Genomic DNA, 19,466 nt, shown 5'->3' with positions numbered 1-19,466 from the left:
TTGACACACACACACTTCTTGAAACCTGGATACACCGGCAGTACCAGTCTGGTCAGTAAGACATGGGCTTAACAACCCGAAAATTCACATCAAAGTACATAATGAATTCAACTCTAGCCAATTCTTTTCATGTGTAATGTACTATTTATTTTATTACAATTTTTCCTTATCCACAAGAAATTATGCTTTATTACAACCGATATGGATTCAAGGTTTGACAAAACCTCTGCTTTTTGGATACGTGCAAATGTTTGTTCTGTTCATTTGTATAAAGAACACCCCATTTTCAATCAATATAGGTATCATTTGGGGGGTAAATACCATATTCATACAGACGCGTTGACTCTAAAACGCATAGTGTTTTAATAAAGTGAGTTTTTATCACAGTATAAAAATAAGGAATGAAAATACGAATGAATGAATGGTTTATGGATTCAAATTAAAGTTAATTTTATTAAAATTCAATGACTAGTTTGCCAAATTGATTACCACGACTACATAAAAAGAAACATGTTAATGATTTTTTTTTGTTTTCCACGAAATAAAGTGCGAACCTCATAGTTAGGATGGCTTGTTCAAATGTATCTTTACTTAAACCTTTCCAAACATGTGAAACAATAGGCCGAATCTTGTGTTTTTCGACAAATTCAACCATCTTTCTAAATTCTACTCTTGATCCCATGGTAACTCCTCTGTAATCAATATTGTTGATCAAGTAAGACAGCGGAATATTCAGTCCGGTCTTTACAGTAGCTGTTTGACCATAACCTACAACAATGCCACCTGGTCGCATCAGTTTAGGATATTGAGCATAAAGAGGACCACCGGCGCCATCGATGACTGCAGACAGCACATTATTGCCCAAGAGTTTCTTTAGTTCCTCCATGCAGTTTTCTAATCATATGAGGTCAATATTGAACTACAAGAATCCCGAATTTTTACCATCTTTATAATTCACTCCGCCTATAGCACCCAGCTCAATACTCTTTTGAATCTTTTCTGGAGAAGAAGATGTGACGTAAACATGAGCACCTGCGGCTACAGCAAACTGAAGAGCAAAGAGTGCAACCCCTCCTCCAATGCCAGTGATTAAGATATGCTGGCCTTTTTGAACTAAGCCCTTTGTAAACAAGGATCTATAAAACATGTTGCGTTCAAAATTAAACTTTTTATAAAAAAAAACTTCTTGGTACCTGTAAGCAGTCAATCCAGCCAATGGCAAAGCAGCGGCTTCTGTCATTGAAAGAAATTCAGGGCAAGGCACAATGTCCTCCTTTTCGACAATGACTTCTTCTGTTGTCAATGTGCCGATCACTGGCAAGAGGCCCAAGATGTGAAAGTCACGTTCAGGACCTCTTTCATCAGAATCCCATCCATATCCGGGATTAATCAAGACACGTTGTCCTCTTTGGCCATTTTGCGTAATGTAACCCACACCATCCGAGCCCAACACAGAATCTAATACAGTACCATCATATTGATCCATAAGGATCCAAACATCCCTTTTAAAAAAATGTTAAAAACGTCAAGAAGGAGCCTGGTTTTGTTTTTTTTTTACCGATGGTTGAAAGCAGCCGCTTGTATTTGGACAGCTACTTGATGATCCGCAAGGTGCGTGGAGGATTGACGTTCCTTAAACTCAACGCCATACTTGAAATTTGAATCAAAAGGTTGAGTTTCAGTGAGAATAGCAGAGACCATGTTGTTTAAAAAGGCAGTAATGATGTGGTGAAAGCAGTAAAATGGTTGTATTTATAATCATTAAAAAAAGCGGTGGGGTTAAATTAATAAGCAACAAACAGCTGCTGTCACAAATACCATTTTCAAACGAATTAATAAGCACATTGAACTCTATTCATTTTAAAGTATCGTTAATGAAGCATACATTCAAATATAATTCTTTGGCATCGTTTACTCCATCAACATACATGATGAAGTGAGCTTGTTCGTATCCAAAACCAATTTGCTACTCTTTCAGAACGCGTTTTTCGTTCTAAATTTTTCTTTTTTGTTACTGTAGTACAAAAAGCTGAGAGTTGTCAACATTCCAATAGACCTTATTAATAAGCCGTCTATTATCTGCAAAACCAACCAAGCTTTGATGAAAAAAAGAAAAATATTTTATGAATTCGTTTTCCTAAGGAAAATTTGTGTAGTCTTTAATTATAGTTTATTGAGATCAAGCTATACAGTAGAAGGACTAAGGATACGCCTAACAAAAACTGTCATCGGTATCCATTTTATTTTTTTTTAAATGTCGCATTGTTATTTCAATAGCATGTACTTGCTTGAAACAAAAGGTTCTTTTTCATAAACATTTGAAATAAAAGTTTGCTGTTGTAACATTTAATTGTTTCCTGCTTTTTTTTTTATATAGAAAAATTCTTTGATAAGTAGCACGTTTTAGATAATGATTATATTAGTTTATTACAATTTGCATTAGGTAAAGTAATTGAAATTTATAGATGATTTTAGAGAAAGAGTGGGGAAAAAAAAAAGAATGAAGGTTGAATGACATATAAACATTTTCGTCTAATTCTCTAAGCATCCGAGTAGTCTCGCATGTTTTTGGTGGAGGCCTTTTTGGCAATTCTTCCACCTAAACTCTTCAGTCCCAAACTATGTCCTGGGTTACCGACTTGAAGGTTTTTGAGACCATCCTCAAATGGAAGGCCGGTGACAGTGGCATCCTCGGTTCCTGCCTTTTTAGCATATCGCTTAATGTTGGTTTTTGATAAATTAATACGGAATGCAGTGTCTAGTAAATTGTTGGGTTCAAGGTATTCATGTGGAATATGTAAAAGGAAGGCAAGAAGTTCTGAATTGGTTGGACATGAGTGTAAGAGATGATCTAAAATATTATTTAAAAGAAATGTACATTGATAAATATTCCATATCCTTTTCTTACCTTTGCATAAATCGAGAATGGCTAGGCTTACTCGATAAAACACTTTAATGCCTAAGAAGAAGGAACGTATGTAAGCTGAGGATCTGAATATACGTCCTTTCCATGTTTTTTAGTTTACCCTCAAAATAAAATGCGTCCCAAACACGTAGCACTGATTCCCAAGGAAGTGTCATAGTAAATGCAGTTAGGAACCATTGGGCTATATACATAATTGGAAGTACATCATTGTTTTCTAAATGCTGAGCCAACTTTGGATTATGATCCTTTAATAATTGCCCAATGATGTATGCATCAATCCTTAACTGGGAAAGTGTAGGCGTGAAGTATCCATTCATGTACCGATCAATGGTAGCCACCAATAACCAAAATGAGTCCTTTTTTTTAATACAAAAATAGTTAGTCCATTAACTCTAGATTCCTATTTCTTTTCTTTTTCTATTACTTCGACAGTCATTTGCATAAGCATTAGTCCTGCTAAACGGCCCATGCCTTGGCAGTATTCTAGATCAGAATTGTATTGGGCATATGCTTTTAATATATTTCGCAAATTCTGTTGTCCCAAGCCATCCTTTTCCATAAATTGTGTGTGATCAGGATAACATCGTTCAATGTCTCTTTCAATCACGTCGTAAATAGGGATCCTAGGCTTGGACAACAAGTTTTGAAATTGATTTGATCTCTTGTAGTCATCACTACCAGCCAAAAATTGCCACACTTTGGCTCTCACAGATGCTGGTATTCCTCCACGAACCAATTTTTTCATCTTTACATCCTTTTTAACCGTTCCAGCATCGAGTTTGTTGATTATATTCAGCCATTTTAATTCATTTTCTCTGTATTCTTTCATAGCTTTGGTAGACATGTTTACTCTGCATGTAAATAAACTATTAGCTTCTGGGGGGTATAAAATGGGGTTTGGGGGATAAGGAACAATGAAGAAGACATGTACCTGAATGAAGGACGACCGCGTTTGATAATGAATCCATATTCATCAACATTTTCGTTTTGAACAAAAGATGAATTATTATTATTCTTTGTTGGTGTAGTCTGGCTTTTCCTTTGTACACCGGTGTTTTGTATATTAGTAGCTACTGGGCGTGCAGGAGATCTTGGTGGTGGTATAGGGCCGTACAGCTCTGTGTTCTCTTCATCCGAGTAATCAATATTGAGTGCAGATGTATCAAATGGATCATGATTATTGTTGTTATTATCTAATCATATATTACATGTATAAGATTAGTTTTATGATTGTTGATAAGCTGCTTTTTTTTTTTTTCCTCTGTACCTAGATTTTCTCCAGAGTAATTGTAGGAATCGTATGATATTCGAGACTCTTTTACATTATGACTTGAAGACGTCGAAACTGAGCCTATACTTTCAAAACTCGGCTTACTGACCCAGTGTCTCGATGAGGGTACGGGTGAAGCATACCGATCAGAATTGGAAGAAAATGAATGAATAGAGCCTCTTAATTGGTTGAATTGTTCTTGTCTATTTTTCATCATTTCTATATCAAATTCTGTTCCATGGCTACTTGTAGAGTTTCTATATTGCGAATGATCGGTAAAATCAAGATCAGCGTCAAGCGATTCTAATACACGAGGATCCAGTTCTACAAAATGCACGGTTTCTGCATTAAAATTTCCAATAACGCCTTCACAGTATCCCTAAAAGATCTCTTATATTGGTAAATCTTTATATAAAATACAAGTGTTGTGCTGTGGTTATTTACCATGTAAATATCATTCTCTATATGCTTTAATATAGTAATCCTTTCTCCTGTAAACAAATTTAGTCCCATTTTATATCTAAAATGTCTGTGTACACAAACCTTGTAAATACATCAGTTCTTCAGGAGTGTTGGCCAAAATATCTACTTTTGATACACAAGCGCCTAAACCACCTATATGTTTTTTAACTTGGTCAATGCCACAATCCTGTATTGTTGTAGGAAACATACCTTTCTCAGCAAAGGCTTTCAACTCGGCTAAGCTCATGGAATCGACATCTATTGAAGCATTATCCAAAGCTTCTGCTGGATCTTTCAATAGTCGTGCAATCTTTTCATTAAGCTCTTCGAGATTAGCAGAGGTATGTCGTGTAATTTTTGATTCCATATATCAAGTCAAAAAAGAGAAAAATAAAATAAGGAAGTTCCCTCCTTTTATATGAAAGAAGGAAGAAAAAAAGGTGAAGAGGATGGTTTACTCCCAAATAAGGAAGACATGTGCGATTAAACACCGCTATGAGTTACGTGGAGAAGAACCTTTTTTTATTGTTTATTTAAAAAGTAACAAAAAGGCCCCCATTTTAAATGTCTAAATCGTCATCTGGATCTTCGTCATCAAAGTCATCAGCAGCGTCAGGATCGTAGTAGATTAAGCCTCCTTGCTTCTTTTGCTCCTCAACGTTAACTTCTAATTGTTGAGCCTTGTAATAAGGCAAGACCAAGTTCTCCTTTGCTTTTCTTTGTTCATCGGTCAATGACAAGTTGAAGGATAAATTGGCTGCTGGATCGGGTTGGTTGTCTACTTGCATCTCTTCAGGTTGATTTTCAACTTCGACAACGCCAGTTAATTGACTTGCTGGTACCACTTGAAGTATTCCATCTCTCACAAGGAACCCATTTGTCTCGTAAGTTACTTTACCACTCTTTTTACGCCATTCAATATTTACAACACCACCCTTTGTGATTGCATTGGAAGTGGTAGTCAAGTATGAAAACGTATCTTGAGGTGTGAATCCAGTCAGAGCTACTTGCGTATCAAAGTGTGTGCGTTCTTTAAGTGCCTCAAGCTTTATTGTGACAGTAGCTAATTTGTTGATAGATTCTTGCATACTTAAGCCGTTTTTAGTTGGTAACTTGATATCAGAGTGATGTCTAATCACCAAGTGTGTAGTGTCTATTGCTTTTTTAGTACAAATGAATAAAAAAAAAACGATAACTAACCAGTTGTTAATGATTCTAATGTTTTTACAAGTTGATAAGTTTTAAATTGAGATACCATAAATAATGACGCTAGAGAGTCAACAAGAATTGTGCAGCATGGTGTATCGTTTACTTGCTTGATCAATGGAAGTAAAATGGAGTTTTCAATATCAGTTATATTATTAATCAATTGTACATTGGGATCATCGTTTGTTTTATTCATATTATCCCAGCCATATGGGTCTGTGTAGCAGTCGATGATGTGTATGTCTTTTGTTGATTCAAATTGCTTCTTCCAAACTTTTGGTGATGTTTCTGTTAATAGTACTACAAGTGATTTGCTGTTTTTAAGTGCGCGTTTACCAATGTCCACTAAAATGGACATTGCCGATAATCGAATAGAATCATTGATTAAAATAAAAGAAGAAGACTTGTTTAATATCTGTTCAAAGCAAAGTGTATTCATTTTGCTTGAAAAAGTTTGATTATCTATTTCTTGGGGGCTGTTACTTTTTGAGAAATGCGTGACTTGTGATTTTTTCTCTCCACCATTTTATCATGCAATCCTGAACAACGGCAAGGATAACTCTACGTAGAAAGGAAATGGTGATTAAATTATAGGTCTCAAATATAGCTTCATTAGTATTCAGCTGATAGCTAAATAATCTTGTTATAATAAAGTGTATCTCCAGAAGAACTTTAAATACTCAGCGCGTTCACACTAAAGGCAAAGGTGTTTACACCAAAAGTTAATACCATCTAGGATTTGGTGGTCATAGTATCTTTCAATAATCTGTACAAGTCGTAATACTATTTCTCTCCTTGACTACAATACATTTTTCTGTCGCCACAGTTTGATAAACTTATTTTATATTGGTCAAGTCAAATATCGAATTTGAACCTCGTAGTTTCAAAGTTAAATCAATTCTTCATCGAGTTTTTGAAACGTTGTATCCTTTATCATAAATCATTAGAATTAGCTATTGCCCATTGCCGTCGATTAATTTTAGAATATCTCATAAATTGGAAGGGACTTAATTTTTTACATATCAGCCTAACTTATCTTTGGTGAAATACTCAACCTTTATTTAACCTTTTATTGCTTAAATACAGATTTTATTCCTCATGTATCTCCTCATAAACCTATTTAACACTAAGATCTATTCTATGGCAGTACAACTTGCTTGCATGAACAATCATTTTCAGCTTTCGTGTATAGTCTGCCTACAGCTTTCTCGAATATTCTATACATTAGCTTATCAGATCTTGTCTAGCCTAAAATGCCTGATTATAGTTAGCCAAAAGCTATTTTAAATTAGTGTATAGTAATTTACTATCTACTTTTCTTAATGTACTGATAAATTACAATAGTCTATATCAATTCATTTAGTTTGTTTAGTTTACTTTTTGAAAGGATATTAAGATAAATAGTCTTATTTTTATTTATACGTCTTTTGAAGTAACGTGAAAAGAACAATTGAAAAAAAAGCAAAAAAAGGACGTCGATATATTAAAAAGCGAGCGAATTATATAAAAGAAGAAAGATATTTTACAAAATAACTATACCTATGCACGTTGTTAATCTGAACAAAAGTACGTTACTTTATCACATTCCTCAGCCAAGTTCTCTAAACAAGCGAGTCTTCTTTTCCCTTCTACTCTTTTATTATTAAGTTTCTCACCTAAAGCAAGTAATACCAAATATAAAACATTGATCATAAAAGCGAATCTAATGATTGATTGTCTTGAATTTACGGACAAATTTAGCTTTATATTGACTTCAACAAGATAATATGGCTCACTTGTTGATAAGCATTTAAAATTTATAGTTCTAAGGGTTTATTGGTATAAAATATACAGTATGTTTTATATGCATTTGTACATGTAAATGATGGCAACAAAAATTTCAGCCAATCATATTTTAGTATTCTGTTAATATGAGTGGCTTTCTTTCGAAATTCTATCCTTGTCCTTTTTTTCTCTTTTATCTTCATGTCAGCTTATGACGAAGTAAAGAAAGGATCGCTCAAATTTAAAGGAGGCGGTTCCTCTTCCATAAAGTAGGTCTTTTTATTAATAATTCAAGCATGTTAATAATTAAATTATTAGAAAAAAGAAGAAAAAATCCAAAACTGATAAAGAAAAGCTTGAGCGAGGATTACGTGAAGGTTCAGCAGAATCACGTTATCAGGAAGTAGAAAAAACTGAAGCAGAACGCAAGTTTGAAGAAACTAAGCGACAAAGGGTAACAATTTAATCACTTTAAGAGAGGAATGTTTTAATCCTATTGTACATTAGCAAATGGAAAGAGTATCTAAAGCTGCGAGTAAATCACATAAAGACCGAGTGAGTGAATTCAATCAAAAGCTCGAGAAGCTTAGTGAACACCATGACATTCCTAAGGTTGGACCAGGCTAACATTGTGTGTATGCATACATTTATTCTCAAATAAAACATCATTTATCAACGAAAGAAAAGTGCCTTGTTTATGTACTTTGTGTTCTTCACTGTTCCTTGATTCTTCGAGAAAATAGCGATTAATATTTATTCACTGCCATTCTTTTATCTTTCCATCCTTCAGACATCATTACTTTTAACTGATCAATTGAAACAGCGGTAAAGATCCAGACATTCAAAAAGCATAAATAGCCTCGATTGTTCTTATTAATAAAGTCATATATATAATTTTAGTTTACAAACTATTGCCTTTTCTTTTCTTTTTCCCGCTTTTTCTTTTTTGCATCATATTTTATATTTGGCAAAACAAGTGCGACGTAAGACGTGGCATATCTTTTCTAAGAGGTGACATACCTTTTCTGGATTTTTGTGAAAAAGGATGAAAATTTATGAACAATACAAGCTTTGCATATACGCAACTTCTAATCGTCAACAATTATGAGACAATATACTTGACATTAGTTTATTTTCAGATTGTAACGGTAAACATTCAATGAATTGAGGTTACAAGAAGAGCAATTGAGGAGCAAACAATGGAAAATGAATACAGTAAAAGAAGAGCAAAATTTAATGGTTAGAATAATTTACATGTGCTTGTAATAAAAATTGCTATAAATGTATCAAATGCTTTAACATGTATATGTGTGGGATGTAAAAGAGGGCGCATTTCTTCTTTATATGAGCAAAAATAAAATAAAAGGAATATTTACGCGTGTATAACAATATATACATTTTTTTAGATGTAACCAGCATTTTCTCTTGGAGGGACAGCAGGAAGAGCAGAAACAGAAGAAGTATAGCTTGCAAAAGCGCTGCTTAAGTCTTCACCTTTAGCAACAGGTGGCAAATGGACCTTTCGATTTTCTTCAGAGCTGCTCTTTCCAGCTAATGTTTCTATGACAAATAGTTTATCGACATGGTTTAGTATGAACTCTATGACACCAATCTTGTATGTCATTTCTAAAAGATCTCTATTTTCTTCTTTGTGTCGAAGTAAGGTAGGTCCGAAAATAACAGCAAGGTTTTTAGATGTCATCAAGTTTTCTTTTTGACTTTGCTGGACTCTATTTTATAAAGGATCAGGATAAAGAAGCCTATAAACAAACAATGCTTTACCTATGCAAATGTTCCATTAAGTATTTAAGGGTATTAAAGTTTTCAATAGGCAACATTTGTATCAATTGAGTTATTGTTTGTAACTGCTCTGTAGCACTTGCCATCACTAAAATACAAGAATTAGTTTAAAGCATATGGTGAAAATAGGGGGGTTTTTTTTTTACTAATGGCATCCATGAATTTTGAATGAAGTTCATAAGTAAACAAGGGATTAGGAAGTTCACGGAAATATTGCTTCAAGACACTTGTTACTGCACAAATATCATTCCATTTTTCTTCATCAATAAGATCTGGAGTCTCACCCTTTTCAAAGGCCAATTGAATTTGTCTCATTTGCCCTACACCTCCCGATTTTCGATAGATACCTTCATAATCCATACCTCTAGCTTCTACAGATTCAATGCATTTTTCGACAACAAGGGGTATTTTGCCTTTTTCTGCTTGTACTTGTTTGACTAAATCGTTACCAAACATATGGCGTGTGTCGTCATTACTATTTGATTCCATGCTACCCTTTCGACTGCAATTCTGTGGAACACTATACATACATTTAGAGTGACAAGTGACATTACATTCTATCAAATTATTTAGTATAAAATATATGTATTGCTCTTATTTTACCTGAACATTTCAATTCTGTAACTCTCCACATCTTTTCATTGCAAACTTCACACTTGGCAGGTCGTAGAAACTTGTTTACACCAAAATGATGTTTCCCTCCAATTTTATTACCATTTTCAGATTCTGAGACCGGCTCAAGAGACCTCGAATGTTGTGTGGATTCATAGGAAACAGAAGTCAATTTATCATCGCTTTTGTTTGCTTTTCTAGACGACTTGTTTAAAATGCTTCCATTTCTTCTGAATTTAAATAGTTTGGGAGCTGCTGAACCATTAAAGCTATCTCTCTGTGCTACCTTGGGAGTGATGTTGGTTGGGGCATCTGCTATTATCTTTATCTCTGGCATTGAGTTGGAGTGAACGATGCCAATGGATCCGGTAGACAGATTTCGTCTGTGTTTGCTATTTGCTTCTTTGGTATCCTTGTTTAATTCCTCATTATTGGTATTGTCATTTAAAAAGCTTGTGCCAGCAATGAGTGCCTTGGCTTCTTGTTCTCGTTCAATCACTTTTCGTGAAAGATCGTTATTTAATTGAGTCAAATCATTGTTTCTTTTGATCAGCATTTCCATATCAGATATCATAGCATCTCTTTTTTTGTTCAATTTGTCACAATTGTCCTTGATTGCCATCATATCCTTTTGCATCGAATCCAATTGCTGTTGATAAGCATGTTGTAATCTTTCCCAATGTAAATCTTGCGGCTTTTGACTGACAAGAAGCTTTTCAATGTTATTCGAATGAGATTCGAGTTCTTTTAGCAGGTGATCTCTTTCTGCACGTAAATCATGACAGGCTTGTTCAAGATCACCGCGAACTTCACATAATTCTTCAATTTCTTCTTTTGTGTATTGCATAAAGCTAGGTCCGCTGAATATGGAAGCTTGTTGATAAAAAGCAATTTCGCTCTTCAAGCGCACATTCAAACGATCCGCTTCTTTTCTAGCGCTCACTTCAGCTACATAACCTTCTTTGACTATTTGGAATTCATCTAAAGCCTTTCTACTGATGTTCTAATAATAGCAATGAGCATACATAGTGTTGTATATATAAAATAGTACCTTGATTTTATTGAATTTGCCTTCCACCTCTCTTAGTCTATTCTTTGTTTCCAACAGTTCTTGTTTTAATTGATTTACATCGCTTGTATCGCATTCTAATGAGTTTACGTTGGGTTCAATTGTGTTATAGTGGCCTTCTTCACTATTTCTTTGTCCCAGTAAAATATCATTCAATTCTGTAATTTCTCTTGAATCTATCATTTAATTAGTATACATATGTTATTTCATATATGCATATATAAGCTTACCTATGACAGGATCCTTCAAATAATCTTCTACATAGGCATTAACAATAGAAGTCGTGGATGACGAACGAAAAGAAACATCCAACAAATTTCTATTTTCTTCCCCTAATTTTTTCTATTTTTATTACAAAAATTAGTAAATAAATCACTGCATGTAATTAACAATTTACGCTATTATTTTTTTCATCTCTTCTTTTAAGACGAAGCTGTTTTCTTGCTTCATGGCATTTGGTACAAAATATGCCCTACAGTATACAATTATTTCCTGGTTCAATTCAGGTTCTATGTATGCTTTCTTTTTTTTTTTTACTTTGGTAGTTTGTGTGAATACTAAATCTTCAATCTTTTTACTGCACTGAATACAACGGAAGCAATCTGCATGATACGCTTCTTCACCTATGTATACAATAGTAAGTAAGTTTTCAATTATGAATATATGCTTTACCTGTCATAATAGCTTCATCCTTTATTGTTTTACCACAAGCATGACAACTGTAAGAGCAATCTTCACAAATGGGACTTCCATCTCTTAATAATAAAAGATTGCTATAACATTCTACTAATTTACGACACTTGGCACAGCGAAAACTACACATTGTAGGAGCATAAATAAGAGCAAATAGTGGTAATAGTAAAAAAAAGCCTTATTTGTACCATTCAAAGTGCCAAATGCCATCACCAAACTGAACAACAGAACCGTCCTCAATAGGCTTTAAACACCCTTGACAGTGAGGGTCTTCACATTCTTCTCCTCCTCCAGTGTTATTATCGTTGTTGTTTTCATAAAATGTTGTATCCATATTTTTGCCGCCCTTTATAAGAAGGAGAAAAAGAAAAAGGGAAAAAAAGATTGGATCCCGAATATATTAATCTGTTTTTATTAATAATTTTTGAGCAATACTTTGAAGGAATTGGTCGTAACCATATTGTGACAAGAGTTGTAAGCCGATGGGGTACTTATCTTGGCCAAAGGGTATTGTGATTGCAGGTATTCCTGCTAAATTAGCAGGTAAAGTCATCACATCATTCATGTACTCTGTGACCAATTCATCTCTATTATTTAAAATGGGTGCATCGGACGTTGCGCTTGGAATTAATAGAATATGAGCTGAGCCCTGTGTGAAACCTTGATTGTGTAGTAAATTGGGTTGTTTAAATACATTATCAAAATCTTGTTGAATTAAGCGTCTTGCTTTTTGTGCTGGTAAGAATAATGTTTCATATGTTCTATCATTAGTCATAAATATAAGAGTATAACTTAATTATTGTTTTAGTATAGTGCCTACCCAGCTGTAAGAACATGAGTTCCAAGTAATATACGTCTTTGAACCTCAGCACCAAATCCTTGACTACGTGTGATTGAAAATAATAATTGATCTTCTTCCTCTTCTTTACTCCGATAACCTTAAATAAAGATGAATTTCTGAAGCAAAAAACAAAAATCTAGAACTTTTCTATTTACCATATTTCATTCCATCGAATCTTGCTAAATTAGAACTTGCTTCTGCTAATGCAATTATATAATAAGCAGGCAAAGCTAATGGTACATGTGGCATAGATACAGGCACAATCTTTGCTCCAAGATTCTTTAATTTTTCAATTCCTTTACGCCAAACATCAACCACTTTGTCTGATAACGAATCCACGTAAAACTCCTGTGGAATACCAACTACTAATCCACTTAGATCCTCTTTTTCTTGCCATTTAGATTTCAATTCGTTATCCTTTTCATCCAGCTCATTTCTAAATTCAACAGGTATTGAAGTAGGATCTAATTCATCGTATTTAGATATAATATCTATCACAAGGTATGTGAGCAATTACAATTGTGTAACTTGTATAATTATTTTTTACTGTAAACATCAGAACAATCATTGACTGTCTTTGCTAATATGCCAATTGTATCCAAGGAATTCGCATAAGAAATTAATCCGTTTCTAGAGCAACGACCGTAAGAAGGTTTAAACCCAACAACCCCACAATAGGAAGCTGGCATTCTAACCGATCCACCTGTGTCTGATCCTAGAGCACTAACATTCACTGTCATTTTTATTTAATTCAATCAGGAACAGCATTCATTTCTTACGCTCTACACATGTTAGCTGCTACACTAGCTGCACTTCCTCCTGAACTTCCACCTGCTACTCGTTTGTCACTCAAATCATAAGGATTTATAACAGGGCCATAGGCACTGTGTACATTAGCTGATCTACTCGAGTTTTAATAAGTAAACTCTTAATCATTCCCACTATTTACCCCATGCCAAATTCGTCCATATTTGTCTTTCCAACAATCAATGCACCGGCATCATTTAATAATTGAACAACAGTCGCGTCATAAGGAGAAGTGAAATCTATATAAATTAATATATGCTTTTTTTGGTCTTGCTTACTCCATATAAACCTTTCAGCATATTCGAGGCACAAGTAGTTGGAAGAGATTTTGTACATATGTTATCTTTAATAGCAATAGGTGCTCCGTCTATGGGACTCAACGCTTTACCTATATTATCAATCAATCTTTTTTGTTTCTCGGTTTAAATATTCTAAGCTTGGACCTTCATTGTATCTATTATCTGATTCTATTGCTTTTTGTTCTAGAAATTGTCTATTATTTATGGAAACAAATGCATTGATTTCTGAATTATGTTTGTCGATTGTATTTAAACACTGTTGAACAGCCAACACAGAAGAATGTCGACACTAGCAAACGATAACAATAAGAACACTGTTCGCTTCATATAAGAATTATTTTGTTGTTACTTGTCGTTTTAAATAATATTTTGTCGATAATCGTGGTGTTGACCTCAAAAACATTTTATTACAAGAAAAAAAAAATTGACAGGCCCTTTTATTTGCAAGTCAATTAAAACACCACTAAAATGCAGTGTTATCCAAAATTGGAAGGATTATCATGACTTCACCGTTATTTTTTCTTCCTTTCATTTAATTCATAAAAATCATGTCGAGGATTTCAACACAAACAAACTTGTTACCGGGAATCTTGCGAGTAAGTAGTACGGAAATAGAACTCTAAGAGAAACTTACATTATAAAGATTACTATCAATAGCTGTTTTTTGAATATACCAGTCAAGCGGCCTTATATAATTATCACGCTAGGAGGTTTATAACAATTAATTAAAAGTTAATAGTAGCTAATATCCACATAGACCAAGTACATCAAACATCTATATCAGAATATCCACAAGGTTACTGGAATGAAGGGTTCGAACTCAAAGTATCTTATCACAACCAACTCTTTGATACCATCCAACTCGACCTGTACGATAGCCAGATATTCCTTTGGGACAAACATATCGGACGAGCTGAGATTCGCTTAATGTATTTGGAGGGAATGCCCGAGTGTTTTACGAGCTACTATGAGATATTTGAAAAACGACTCGCAATTGGTGCCACCTCTCAAGTAAGCCGAAAGACATTGATGACATCTGGTGTCGGTGCTATTCAAGCACAGATCGCGTATAGATATCGTGTCCATACAACGCAAACTTCCTTGGACGCGAGCGAGATGAACGAGTTGATTGATCGACAACAGATGGCGATTGGATTGAACGATCGTGAGTTGATCGAGGAATTTAATAAACGGCTCAAATGTCAGCGCGAGTCGAATGAGGATATTGAATTTAACAAATTCGAACAACAAGAGCTAGCAGATGATGGGCAAGATGCTCCCGATGATAGTAGTACAGAGGAGCAACAGCAACGTCCTTTGTCCCTATCGAGATCACGTGCAAGCACATTGTCTGTTGTACAACAAGAACAAGAAAACAAGGCATCACTGCTAGGTTCACTTTCTTCTTTATTTAGTTTCTCATTTAGTAATGGATCAGCTACAGTTGAGAGCCACAGCACATTAAAGGAAGATGAGCTAGAGAAGAATGTTCTGGAAGAAGAAGAAGAAGGGCTAAAGTCTTTTCCGATACTGAATACATTAGGTTCATGGACGATGGCAAAAGAAACAAACCAAGTGCTACGAGCAATTGGGAAACTACTCGTTGCTTTTGTAAGTCTAAGAATAAAACTAGACAACAATAAGTATAACGGTATTGATTAGGGACAAGGATTTGAATTATCCAATTTACAAATATTAGCAGGCTTTACTGTGGTTGAAAAGTTTTATGCTGATCTTCCTAGAGATAGAACTTGGGATCTGGTACAAGATGCTTCGGAAATTGAAATGTCATCGTACATGTGGAGGTATGCGATGGCTTCTTATGGATGGAAGGGGCTCAATTTTATTGGCAAGGGAAACGGCATCTTTTCTGATGCTGTGAGAGAGCAATCGGACGCACTCTCTATTTGTGAGCATCTGAATATTGATAAACAAGATTTATTGGCCTATGAATTAAGAACAGGGGCAGCTTTTAGACCAAGCTACTTTATTGCCAGAGATAGAAAATTAAATGCTATTGTACTTAGTATTAGGGGAACAATGGTACACATGAATATAATCTTAAAATGTAACTGTGGTAACACTATTATATATAGAGTACATTTGATACTATGACAGATCTTGTATGTGAATATGAACCATGGAAAGGTGGTATTGTACATAAAGGAATGAAGGTAAATAGTAAAGCTAACAATATCAATATTTTGCAATGGTTGATATATATGTATATATGTAGTCCTCCGCTGCTTGGTTCTTTCGTAATGTGGCGCCTAAATTAATTGCCTATGTGAACAAGCATTCTACTACATCACTATATATTGTGGGTCACAGTCTTGGTGCTTCTACAGGCGCCATTTTAACTATTATGCTTTCAGATTATATCAATGAATTTCGCAAAGGAAAAGATAGAGATTTTACAATTGAATGCTTTGGTTATGCCCCTGCCTGTGGATTAAGCTTAGATTTAGCCAATAAATATAAGGTAAACTAATAAGAAATAACATAAGCTTATACTAATATAAAATTAGGACCAAATTACGTCTGTTGTATTTGCAGATGATTTTGTTAGTAAATTAAGTTATGGTTCCATGATGGATGTAAAAGAGCTTATTTTAGCAGGTGCAGAAGCATCAAAAAACATTGGCATTGGACAATTAGTTTGGGCTAATGAACTTGAGAATGACGCATGGAAGGCCGCATTTAAAAGAATAGCTGAATGTAGGAAACGCTGTTTAGAAAGTATGTCGAACCCAAGAGTAAGTTTTTTATACAAGCTCCTTTTTTTATACTAAAGTTACATGAAAAGCTTTACGTTGCAGGCACTGTATATCAATTCTGGCTGGACCCTATACCTAATAACGATTCGCGTATTGTGATTGAAAGAACTACACCTGAAAAAGTGTCTACAGAATTAATCTTAAAACGATCTATTCTTCTTGACCATTTACCCACTAATTTTGATGTGGCATTCAGCAAAGCACTGGATTCATTAAAGATCAAGCCAACAGATCAGCTGACAAAGGATCAACAGAGAGAAAGAGAAGAGATGAAGAGAAATGAATCAACGCACGATAAAATACTTGGTTCTATTGCTGAAGCAGGCATTAAAGGAACAACAGAAAGGGGTGGAGGCGAAGGAAATATTTTGGGGCGAGAAGAAATGGGACGGAAATAAAGCTGTGTCTTGGGTTGCTCATATACTAGAATTTACACTATTTCCGGAAATTATTCGGACACTTCATAAAAAGATTTTCACAAAATAAAAGAGACAAAAATTTAAAATTTAGGACAGTAAAACTAGGCACTGTAAACTGTTTGTCTTCATAGGGTAGTAGCGCAAGTATTTTATTTACTGTTTCTGTTTCTTTTACTTTGTACATTTTCCTCTTTTTTCGCAAAAGGATTTTTGATAGAGCAATAAAAAAAAGAACCATCTATTTTATTTCACTTTATTGTAGATTAGATTAGCAAAAATAACCACATTTTGGCATATTTCAAAAAGTACTTTCATCTAGTTTAACCCTTGTATTTATTTTAATACAATCTATCAGCCAAATTATTTGTTCAGACTCTATACCAAGTAAGTGAATGGCCTGAAGCAGCCACGCGGTCTATTGAAGAATTGTAACGCCCTATAAAAGTTTAACAATGAAGTAGTAAGTAACTACAATGGAAAAAAGTGGGACAAATCTTACTCTCAAAGTTGGTTGTTGCAATCGGGATCAAAAATGGTCTTGTATTTATCATATAGATGCTGGATGGCAGCGTTTTGCGATCTACCTAGCGTTGCGATTATCTGTTCATATTGAAGAAGACACATCGACAGAGCAACAAGTTCATTCAAATTTTCGTCTTTAGGAGCACCTTGACCAAAAGAGCGCTCAGATACTAATAGGCATTTACGTGACCATACAGTATTTGGCAAATGGTACAGATACGATTTGCTCTGTAATTGTACAAATGGGTCGAAAAATGATTTTGAGGTTTTGTCAGAAGAAATAAGCAATACCACTGGGAGCTGATTGCTTCGCAAATAAACTTGAAAGCATTGATCAATGGCGTTTATCATTATATCTTGACTGGCATGTGGGTGAAACTGTATAATGATAGGTGGCAAAGCAGAATGAACTGCTAAATGTGGTGTATAAGTAACGCTTACTCCATTGGTTAGAATTTGAGCTGAATCAAGTGTATAAGAATCTTCATAGACGTTCAGTAAGTCCTTGGTTATAACGTCGATGACTTCTTGATCCTCAGATAGTATCTTGCAAATCTGTTCGTAGTTCAACATACGCTCTTGAGAAAACGTTTTGTATTCCCATCCAATAAAAGCACCATTGCGTAGTTGTAGCTTTAGAGTTCCGCATAATAAGACTGTAACCATAACGTAACCGTAACAGAACCGTAATCAAACAATCGAATTTTGTCAGAACCAGTGTCTACGCCGAATCTTTGGGGGCGGTCCCCGTTCTTCAACTCAAGTGATGCTCCATTTGGTGAGCCAACGTTCAATGAAAAATCGCGTCCATATCCTACAAGTTAAGTTCATACTTCGATCTCTGAATTTACCTGATGACACTCTGTTTTCTCGGTTACTACCATATCTTCGAACCTCTGCAAGCCATTCTTACTGGTACAATCTCACTTCATCTCCTCTATGGCGAGTATGCTGTAACCAAGACATAGAACATCTCAATCGCCAAACGTTCAGAATTATTTGTCGGAAATACCTCGAGGATTTGTTTCACCAAAATTGTCAGCGTACACGCACAAAGCTTCTGTCCGCTTGTCGCTCACAATCAACTATTGACCCTATCCTCTGGTTACCAATGACTTCAATTGAACGTAGCCGAGTCGTACGCTGGCGCCTTGGTTGGTTACCGGGCGGTGTACCTAAGCTGTGTGTCTACCATCCAACTGACATGCTCATCCGTTCTCATGCGATTCGGTGCCTACACATGCACCAACGACTACAAATGCCTTCCACCGAACCTGATCCCTTGTCCTTCCTTTTAAACAAATTATCGACCAAACGCAAGAACGGTGCTCTCAAACATTCCTCATCAACTCACTCAGCCTGGGCTGTCCGCTGGCCTACTATCTGCCAAATTCTATTCGAACTCGACTACCTCTATCATGGCAAGATCCCTTCGGAAACTCCCTCTCTTGGAACTAAGTTGGTGAACTGGCTCAGCAAGAACTAACCCAGTATCCTATCATACTTTTCCTTTCTCCTCTTCCCTTCTCTGTCTTTTTTCCTTTTTGCCTATCAAAAAGGTTTTTAGCTCTTTACACATTTCTTGATCTAGCTCAGGCAATTCAATCGCAAAAGTGATTATGTGCTCACGTGGGTTTTAATTATTTTATTTTATACAAATAAAAGTCACTTTAATCGTAACAGAACCGTAATAGAACCGTAACAGAACCGTAACAGAACCGTAACGTAACCGTAGCGCAACCGTAACAGAAGTCGCGGTTATAGAGTGATGTATCTGCCCCCCAATACTCGCTTGAATTAAATCCAATTGAATAGTTCTGGGCAATTGTAAAAGGAAGACTGAAGTGTCACAGGTTGTTGACTGAACACGATAAATTTATTAAGTGACCAATTGAGGCTAAAAAAAAGTTATGTATTATTACCGGTATGATGTTTCTTCAGATACGACACCTTAAACGAATCCTGGGAGTATTACGCTATTCCCTTGTGTTGTCGACCA

The 19,466-nt window shown here is 35.2% G+C and overlaps 9 protein-coding genes across 9 annotated transcripts; 3 read left to right on the top strand and 6 right to left on the bottom strand.

Moving 5' to 3' along the window:
• Positions 1–454: 454 nt before the first annotated feature.
• RO3G_03398 (uncharacterized protein) lies at positions 455–1,701 on the bottom strand (the record flags this gene model as incomplete). The annotated part of the gene is made up of 5 exons (XM_067657989.1): positions 455–494; positions 555–894; positions 943–1,136; positions 1,194–1,502; positions 1,559–1,701. 5 exons carry the CDS (start codon positions 1,699–1,701, stop codon positions 455–457), a joined length of 1,026 nt encoding a protein of 341 aa, XP_067514090.1.
• Positions 1,702–2,540: 839 nt separating this feature from the next.
• On the bottom strand, positions 2,541–4,413 carry RO3G_03397 (uncharacterized protein; the record flags this gene model as incomplete). Its single annotated transcript, XM_067657988.1, has 6 exons — positions 2,541–2,851; positions 2,909–2,959; positions 3,027–3,282; positions 3,351–3,777; positions 3,858–4,119; positions 4,302–4,413. 6 exons carry the CDS (start codon positions 4,411–4,413, stop codon positions 2,541–2,543), a joined length of 1,419 nt encoding a protein of 472 aa, XP_067514089.1.
• An 805-nt stretch (positions 4,414–5,218) lies between these two features.
• Positions 5,219–5,746, bottom strand: RO3G_03396 (uncharacterized protein; the record flags this gene model as incomplete). Its single annotated transcript, XM_067657987.1, has 1 exon — positions 5,219–5,746. One exon carries the CDS (start codon positions 5,744–5,746, stop codon positions 5,219–5,221), a length of 528 nt encoding a protein of 175 aa, XP_067514088.1.
• A 2,083-nt stretch (positions 5,747–7,829) lies between these two features.
• RO3G_03395 (uncharacterized protein) lies at positions 7,830–8,255 on the top strand (the record flags this gene model as incomplete). Its single annotated transcript, XM_067657986.1, has 3 exons — positions 7,830–7,897; positions 7,947–8,082; positions 8,136–8,255. The coding sequence occupies 3 exons, from the start codon at positions 7,830–7,832 to the stop codon at positions 8,253–8,255; spliced, it is 324 nt and encodes a 107-aa protein (XP_067514087.1).
• Positions 8,256–9,030: 775 nt separating this feature from the next.
• Positions 9,031–12,136, bottom strand: RO3G_03394 (uncharacterized protein; the record flags this gene model as incomplete). The annotated part of the gene is made up of 9 exons (XM_067657985.1): positions 9,031–9,358; positions 9,411–9,516; positions 9,575–9,985; positions 10,032–11,043; positions 11,200–11,285; positions 11,340–11,451; positions 11,647–11,732; positions 11,782–11,924; positions 11,991–12,136. The coding sequence occupies 9 exons, from the start codon at positions 12,134–12,136 to the stop codon at positions 9,031–9,033; spliced, it is 2,430 nt and encodes an 809-aa protein (XP_067514086.1).
• Positions 12,137–12,516: 380 nt separating this feature from the next.
• Positions 12,517–13,786, bottom strand: RO3G_03393 (uncharacterized protein; the record flags this gene model as incomplete). The annotated part of the gene is made up of 7 exons (XM_067657984.1): positions 12,517–12,563; positions 12,623–12,685; positions 12,799–13,134; positions 13,191–13,366; positions 13,423–13,527; positions 13,593–13,689; positions 13,729–13,786. The coding sequence occupies 7 exons, from the start codon at positions 13,784–13,786 to the stop codon at positions 12,517–12,519; spliced, it is 882 nt and encodes a 293-aa protein (XP_067514085.1).
• Positions 13,787–14,297: 511 nt separating this feature from the next.
• RO3G_03392 (uncharacterized protein) lies at positions 14,298–16,551 on the top strand (the record flags this gene model as incomplete). Its single annotated transcript, XM_067657983.1, has 7 exons — positions 14,298–14,345; positions 14,482–15,360; positions 15,412–15,792; positions 15,846–15,923; positions 15,986–16,231; positions 16,278–16,467; positions 16,544–16,551. 7 exons carry the CDS (start codon positions 14,298–14,300, stop codon positions 16,549–16,551), a joined length of 1,830 nt encoding a protein of 609 aa, XP_067514084.1.
• An 895-nt stretch (positions 16,552–17,446) lies between these two features.
• On the bottom strand, positions 17,447–18,040 carry RO3G_03391 (uncharacterized protein; the record flags this gene model as incomplete). Its single annotated transcript, XM_067657982.1, has 1 exon — positions 17,447–18,040. One exon carries the CDS (start codon positions 18,038–18,040, stop codon positions 17,447–17,449), a length of 594 nt encoding a protein of 197 aa, XP_067514083.1.
• Positions 18,041–18,725: 685 nt separating this feature from the next.
• RO3G_03390 (uncharacterized protein) lies at positions 18,726–18,953 on the top strand (the record flags this gene model as incomplete). Its single annotated transcript, XM_067657981.1, has 1 exon — positions 18,726–18,953. One exon carries the CDS (start codon positions 18,726–18,728, stop codon positions 18,951–18,953), a length of 228 nt encoding a protein of 75 aa, XP_067514082.1.
• Positions 18,954–19,466: the final 513 nt, after the last annotated feature.

This window comes from Rhizopus delemar, genomic scaffold (assembly GCF_000149305.1).
Source record: "Rhizopus delemar RA 99-880 supercont3.2 genomic scaffold, whole genome shotgun sequence".
NCBI classification, from domain to species: Eukaryota; Fungi; Mucoromycota; class Mucoromycetes; order Mucorales; family Rhizopodaceae; genus Rhizopus; species Rhizopus delemar.
Note: the sequence above shows the minus strand (reverse complement) of the source record. Positions and strands in the feature narration are given on the sequence as shown.